Below are 7,471 nucleotides of genomic sequence, written 5' to 3'. Positions count from 1 at the left end.
CGAGGGCCCGGGGGGTCCGGAGAGGAGGGCGACGGTGCAGGTAGTGACGAGTGCCACGAAGGAAACGGAACAGGGTGACGGGGACACGACTCACCGTAGACATGTGAATAAGCCAGAATGACCGGGACACTCAAACTGGCAGTGAGGTTTGAGGGGGGCCTCCCCGCAGCAGGTGCAGCAGCCCTGGGGCAGGAAGGCCCAGCCCTTGGGGGAGAGGAAGGAGCCGTGCAGGCGGAACAGAGGGAACTGGGCGGCCGGAGGGGGCCCGGTGCGGCCGGCACTGGGACGGACAAGGGCGCTGGGCCGGGGAGACAGGTCTGCGTGCTGTTGTGTGACAAGGGCCGGAAGGGGAGGCCCCAGGAAGCGGGACAGCCGTGAGCGTCACCGGTCCGGTGACCGAGCGGGCGGTGTCGGCAGGGAGCCGAGTGAAGACGGGCTGTGCAGGGAGGCGGGCAACGGCCCGATGTCCAAAACCTGGAGCGCCAGGCAGGGTCTCGAGAATTGCGCGTGAGGGTTTTGGTAGGAGTCTTCGGGAAGTTCACGTTGGAATCCATGCAGGGGAGACCAGAAGCTGGGGGGGGGGGGGGGGGGGTGTCCCCAGGGACCGGGTGCTCAGGGCTTCCTGGCAGCTGGGACTTGTCTGCACCTGTGTGCGATGACCCTGCCCTTCCTCGCCGGCCAAAGCACCTGGCCAGGCAGGCAGGCAGGCAGCGGGCTGCCCGAACTACCCAGCCCTTCCAGACCCCCCGTTCCAAGGTCGGTCTTTTCTCCGCTGGTTTTCCTGCCTTCCGGTCATCTCCACAAGCTTCCTGGTACGTCCCAAGAAATACCTTCTCTGAGTAAGTCGGTGGGGATGCTCTCCGTTACCTGCCTGACGCTCCCGAGCTCCCCCCCCCCCCCCCCCCCGGCGGGCTCTCAGTTAAGGGGGAGCCCAGGAAGGGAAGAGCCACAACGTGAAGCTTCCTCCGGGGTCGCACGACCCGCACAACCACAGACTGAGGCCGCAGCCACGACTCCTTAGCAACTTTTATTCCAGACCTGCTAAGGAGCGAACACGAAGCAGCAAGGGGACTCGGTGCGACGGGAGACGCTGACGCTTCTCTTCGGAACAGGGCCCGCCAGCTAGTGCTGCCTGGACCGCGAGGGTTTTTTGTTCGCCTTGGAGGTCCCGGCCTCCCGCTCCTTGTCGGGGTTGAAGACTTCTGTACACGGAAGGGGCCGGAAGATCCCGTGAGCGGCAGGGCAGGTGGCGGGCCTCGGCCCTCCCTGCTGACCCCCGCACCGCGGCCGGGGAGGGATGGGCACCGCCTTCACCTCCCACCCGCACGCAGCTGCCGGGGGCGGGGGTGTCTCGTCTAGACCAGAGCCTCACGAGCCTCACGAGCCTCATGAGCCACGGGGTTTCCGCTGCGTTCTGAGGGCCCCTGCAAGCGTGTGCGAACACAGGCGTCTGCTTACTGCGGGAGCGGCTTCCCCCGGAGGGCCGGGGACCCGCGGACAGACCCACACGGGCGGAGAGGGCTCCCCGTCCCCGGGTGTCCCTCCCCCCCCCCCGACCCCCGGCCCGCCCCAGAGTGCCTGAGGGACGCGAACCTGGTATCTCGTGGGGCCAGTAGTCGTTACAGTGGGGGCAGCGCGGCTCCGGGGCGGACCGGAAATACTTGGCCACGCACGGCAGGTGCATCCTGATGCCGCAGGTCTCGCAACTTTGCCCCTGAAACCAGAAGGGCGAGGGCTGAGCGGCTGCGCGCGCCTCCACGGGCACGCGCCTCCGGCGAGCGGCGGGCAGGACGGCCGGCAGGCTCCGGAGGCTCCGCACTCCGCACCACAGACGGGTGACGATGACCCCTAGGCCCTCAGCGCGAGGGCTTCTAGGAACTTTTAGTAGAGAGTCCCACGCGTGTGCGTGGCGCAGGCAGGGGGCGCTCGGGATGCCACAGGCCGGAGCGCAGCGGCGCGGCCCGGCGGCCTCAGAAACGCGGGGTCCCGGCGCACGCGGCCCTCACGCCTCCGGCTTTTTGGACGTGGGTCGGAGGCTTTACGAAAACACGTGGGGGGGAGGGGGGGGGCCTGGGTGGCTCAGTCGGTTAGGTGACCGCCTCTTGGTTTGGCTCGGGGCTCGATCTCACGGTTCGTGGGTTCAAGCCCCACGTCGGGCTCTGTGCCCACGGCCTGAAGCCTGCTTGGGATTCTCGCTCTCCCTCCCTCTCTGCCCCTCCGCCTTGCATCTGTCTCGCTCTCGAAGAAATAAAACTATAAAACTTAAAAAAAAAACCAAACAAAAAACAAAACCGTGTACTCTGTTCCAGAAATTCCGGCCCAGGGAAATAATCACCAGGTGGCCCAGGGTACAGGTGCACAGAGGCTCACGGGAACGGAGCTGACGACGTAGAGGGGGGGGGGGGGGGTGCCGAACATGCCCCTCCAGGCGGGCAGCGCGACACAGAACAGTGCCCGACGCGGCGGGACGCCGGCCACGCCACTGCCAGGCCACGCGGACTACCTGGTTCCTGAGAGCCCTTCCGGGGGAAAACAAAATCAAGCGCGCCCCGGGACTGGAACCGGGGGACCCGGGGCGAGAGGAGGCAAGGCGGGCGCTGTCGTGGTGGCCCCAGGCCCTTGGGATGCCCCGGGTCTGCGGGGGCGGGGGCGGGGGCGGGGCCCGCGGGTACCTGGATGAGGAGGCCGTGGCAGATGTTGCAGGTCTTCACGGCGTCGGGGTACGTCTCCCGGATGTACTGCTCCATCTCGAGGATGGCCCGGCTGTGCAGCGTGAACTCCCCTTCTTTCTGCAGGCACGGCGGGGGGCGGTGAGCTCTCGAGCCCCTTCCCCTCCCGGCGGTCCCGCAGCCCCGCGGGTCCCGCGTGCCCCTCGCACGGCCGGCGTCCGCCTGCCCCGCCGCCGGCCGTCCGCGCCGGCCCCTCGGCAGAGCCTCACGCGTGGAAGGACTTGGGCCAAGACCCAAAAGGGACCGGAGGAGGGTTCCCCGAACCCGTGAGTCAACGGGCGCGGATCCCGAGTCTGCGGGTGGCCCCCTCCCACGGTGAGGACACGGGGCGGAGAGGGGAGGGAGGCAGTCTCCCCACAAGGCGAACTCGGCACCACCCCTGCCCCGGTGCTCGTCCCCACCCCCACCCCCCCCCCCACCGGCCCCCTTCCCCCCACACAGCCTGTAGCCTCAGCTGGGGCAAAGCCATTCTGCAACCCCCTTTCCCTTCCATCTGTAACTCGCCCGCAGGGAGCTACCTGACCAGCTCCCTCCCCAGACTGTGGGCCACACCAGGCCCGGTTCTGCTCTTGTGGGGACAGGGACGCGCTCGTGTCCCATGCGCCTTGGGGCTAGGTGCTTGGTGGTCCCGTGATAAGCCTCCGAGGGAAGACGAAGTCGACCCTACGTGGAGACCACGGAGGATTGCTCTGGGCCCCAGTGAAAAGTTCGAGTTCACAGTCGGGCCCAAGACACGTTTACTCAACATCTATCCCGTGCCTGAAACCGTGCCCGGTGCTTATTGTTCGTGACCCTACTCGGTCCTCGGCCCGTCACAGGGAGGGGCAGGGGCAGGTGAGGTGCCCCGCCCCCCCCCCCCCCCCCAAAGACCAAGACTCCCAAGATCTCCCAGGCCTCGCCTCACCACTACAATCTGAGCTCAGGCCTCGCATCGGGCCGGTCCCCGCGACATGCGGACGCGTGGCTGTCAGCACACCCACGCTTCGAGGATCCGTGGTTCAGCTGGGCCACTCAGGACCTCCCCTAGACCCCCGACCACCCGCCTCCGGCCCCTGCCATCGCGACACAGTAACTCGCGGGGCCAAAGCAGGAGCACGGGGGCTACCGGAACGGCTCGGGGTGGAACACCAGGTGACTGCAGCGTGTTTCTTCACGAAGGTCAATTACCGTCTCCTCTTCGTCTGAGGAGCGAGCATTTCTTGGTATAGTTTTTGGCAAGTCTTACATAAATTCTGTCCCTCTGGCACGTCCCCTACCTATGTGGCCATCCCCTCAGCAAGAATTTATAGCGCGCCTACAGGTGCAACAAGGCACAGTGAACAAGTCGAGGATGCCAGCCTGTGTCCTTAAACACGCGCGGTCTGACCCAGCTCAGTCAGTTATCACCCGAGCCGCCCGAGAATGTTCCGTACTGCCAGACGCCCCCAAGGGGAAGGAAACCCGTGACAAAGCAATCGGTAGGGAGCTGCAGTCACCCAGACGAGGGCCGGGTGCAGGACGCCAGCCAGACCACGGAGCTGCGGTTTGTTCAGCTAAAACCAAAGCAAAGGGGCTTTCCGTCTCCGCGGGGCAGCGGGGGACCCGTGGCCAGGGCACCGGCACCCCCGCCCTGGCGCCCCTGTCCGCAGCTCTGTGGCCCGTCCGGCCTCCCCTCCGGTCAGGAAAGCGCCTCAGGAGCCGAGCACTCGTGCACTCAGTAATCGGCGGCACTCAGTACAGGACGGCCGCCCCGTCAGAGGGCAACGGCCCAGAGCGCCGCAGCTCCGGCCACTGGAGGCAGGCCCTCCCTGGACAGGAACGATCGCGTCGGCCACGAGCAGTGGTCCCCGGCCACGGTCTGGCCCCGAGCGAGGAAGCCGAAGGCTGACCCGAGCGCACCGCGCGCGGGCACAGGCCGCGGCGAGCGAGAGCTGCGCCCGTCTGGCTCGGGTTTCCGGGCGAAGGTCTCGCCTTGTGTGGGAAAGTGCGGAGACGTCTGCCCCGCTCCGGTCAGCAGAAGCGGACGTGGTGGGGGGGGGGGGGGGGGTCTCGAACCGCGAGCGTGCAGGGCGGTCTGGTCCCTTCCCCGGGGCGCCGCGGCTCCTCTCCGGCAGTTCGCCCACACGTCCTCCCTGCTCCGGGCGGGCCACCGGCTCCCTGAGAGGGCTCGAGGGCGCTGGCCCCGAATAACGGAACGCCGCCGACGATAACGACCACCGGTAACCTTGACGGTGGCAGCAGCTGCCCTGGGACCCCGGCACCAGGCTCTGGCCGTCTGCCGTCCCATCCCCGCCCCGAGGGGACACTCCCCCTCCCCTCCTACAGGAGAGGGGCTCCAGGCCACCTCACCGGGTCCCGGGCCCAACGCCAGAGCGGCGCCCTCACCCACGGTGCACACGGCCCCGCCTCTGCGGACCGGGGGCTCGAGCCCGGGTGGCGCGTGCTCTGCGCTTCCGGCTGGGCCTCCTGGACACGGGACGTGAGTGAGCGGGAGGCCCCAGCCCTTCTCGTACCGTCACGGCGGGCGTGAAGGCAGACGAGGGGCCCGAGAGGGCCCGGCTCAGCGGACCACCGGACGCGATCCGGTTTGGGGGAGAATTTGCTCTCCGGCCCGAACGGCGAGCCAGGCTGGGGAAGCCGCTGGACACCGTACCTCGATCAGCCACTTGTTTTGCACAAACTTCTGCAGCACCTGCTCTGCTTCCTTCTTCCTCATCTTCTTGCCTTTAAGCTGGTCGACCAGGTTCAAAATATTTGTGGAGGACGCAAAGCCAGTCTCCGAATCAATAATCAGCTCCAGCTGGAAGAAACAGCAGGTACCACGTTCATCTAGTAGATCGGCAGAAACAACCTTTAAGCAGCAACACCGATCCCGGCAGGGGCGCCGCGAGACCACCGATCCCCCGATCCCGGGCAGAGCCGAGCCCCGGAACGATCCTTCAGGAAGACGGTTTAGTAGCGAACGTCAACGGCCGTGACCACGGTCAGTCCCTCTGTCTCCACGCTCACCCTGTGACACCACGCCGGAGGGATGATCCTCAGGCCCCCGGGTCCAGAATCGGCCCCCTTGCCCCCCACCTCCCCGAAGGCAGAGAAGCCGAGGGATGAACGAGTGGATGACGAGGCGGCACCCGTCTAGTCGAACGCGGGCAGGACAGGGGGGCCGAGGGGCTGGCTGGAGGCAGGGAGGGCGGGAAAGCAAAGCCCGGGCGAGCCAGGGCGCAGGCACGCTCGGGAGCCGCAGAGACGCCGGGGCCCGGGCCAGGAGGAGCTGCCGGGCACGCGTCCCCGAGACTGCTCACGGCGGGGCGGGGCCACCAGGAAGACAGGCTTTCCGCACGCGCAGGGGCGTCTGCCGTCACACAGCCCGGTCCTCGACCTCGGCTGCCGACCGCCGTCAGAGGAGGCTCGAAAGGGAGGATTCTAGGACCCGTCACCGGAGACCCGGATCCGCCAGATGTGGACGAGACCGGATGTCTCGACGCTCCTACCTCCCGGTTCCCGGAACGCGGCCCGGGCTGAGGAGCACCGCCTTGACCCGGCGCGCAGCCGGGTGAGTGACAAGGGGGCTGAGGGAAGAGCCCTGAAGCCGGGGAGGCAGAGCAGTGCCTCTCCGATGCGGACGGGAAGGGTTCCACGGGGTGCCCTTGTTAACACGCACGGCCACGGGCCGCGGGCCGCGGTCCGGGCGGGGACTGGGATCCGGCCTTGCCAGGGAGCTCCCTGGCACCTCGGCCGCCGCCGCGGGGGTCTGGGCGGCGCGGCGAGCACCGGGTGGGAACGCCGGTCCGCCTGCACCACACACCCAGACGCCCGGTGCTCCACCGACCGGGGTTCACATCTGGACAAGCTCCCTCCCAGGCAGCCACGGCGCCCTCCCGAGCCGGCGCCCGGAGGCGATGCGCTGGGCAGGGACCCCGCAGATGGCCGTCTGGGGCCGCGGTGGTGACCCTCTACGACGGCAGTTTCCGTTTCTAACGCCGAAGACAAGTTTCCCGTCGCAAGCCCGGCCAATAAACAACCATACTGTACTTACAGCCTTTCTAAACAGATCCAGCTCGTTCTCTGCAAAATCCGAGGCCATTTTGGAAACCGGAGTCGTTGCAAGATTCACCTAAAAGACAGGTCAGTGTGACGGTCAGGCGGCGCCCTTCGCTGGCCGGCTTGCCCAGCCCCCTCCTCTCTCCAGTCCCTGAGCGCCGGGGTGTGGGCGCTGTCGGCCACAGGGCCCGGATTTGTGACCAGTCGCATGTTACAGACTTGGGTGTCTAGCTCGGAATCCCCGACTCTCGGAGGTTTCCAGAGGTGGTGCGGGAGCTTCCGAAATCAGACACATTTGGGGAACTCGTCTGCACGCTTAACGGAGCTTCAAATGCAAAAGGCGCCGCGAAGCCCGCGGCGTTTCCGCAGTTACTCAGTTCCACGACCCTTCTCCCCTGGAACAGTGTGGAACCCCCGGCTACGGCCCCTCTCTGGGCGGGCCTGGGCGGGCGGGGCGGTGAGCCGCGTCTCCTCCAATGGCCTAAGGTGCTCAGTTCTGCCCCACCTGTGCTTCCCCTTGCTCTCTGGCGGGGGGCTTCCTGGAACGTGAATGGCTCAGTCCCCAGGGCCCCCCCACCCCCAGTTTCTCTTCTCACAGCCTCTGTGTCTTATTCCAAATGAGAAACCGCTTTCCTCCTTTAATCCTAGTATTCCATACATTTGGGATGGCTTCTTACAGCCAACTGTTGACAGACAAAACAAAGCCAAACGCGTGCTGCGGT

General features: G+C 66.9%; 1 protein-coding gene across 4 annotated transcripts in view; it reads right to left on the bottom strand.

Annotated features, from left to right (window-relative positions):
* Positions 1-1,014: 1,014 nt before the first annotated feature.
* The window catches only part of NSMCE1 (NSE1 homolog, SMC5-SMC6 complex component), a 31,558-nt gene continuing 25,101 nt past the window's right edge, over positions 1,015-7,471 (bottom strand). For all 4 annotated transcript variants that reach the window (XM_058711177.1, XM_058711178.1, XM_058711181.1 and 1 more), the window contains 5 exons: positions 6,745-6,822; positions 5,362-5,508; positions 2,673-2,789; positions 1,594-1,714; positions 1,015-1,202 (listed from right to left, as the gene is read on the bottom strand). In XM_058711177.1, the coding sequence (XP_058567160.1) occupies positions 1,123-1,202; positions 1,594-1,714; positions 2,673-2,789; positions 5,362-5,508; positions 6,745-6,822 (543 nt within the window). In that variant the 3' untranslated portion in view covers positions 1,015-1,122. The remainder of the gene's footprint in view (positions 1,203-1,593; positions 1,715-2,672; positions 2,790-5,361; positions 5,509-6,744; positions 6,823-7,471) is intronic.

The sequence above is a fragment of the Neofelis nebulosa genome, chromosome 18 (genome assembly GCF_028018385.1).
Source record: "Neofelis nebulosa isolate mNeoNeb1 chromosome 18, mNeoNeb1.pri, whole genome shotgun sequence".
NCBI classification, from domain to species: domain Eukaryota; kingdom Metazoa; phylum Chordata; class Mammalia; order Carnivora; family Felidae; genus Neofelis; species Neofelis nebulosa.
The sequence above is the reverse complement of the archived record's forward strand: the minus strand, read 5'-3'. Positions and strand labels throughout refer to the sequence as shown.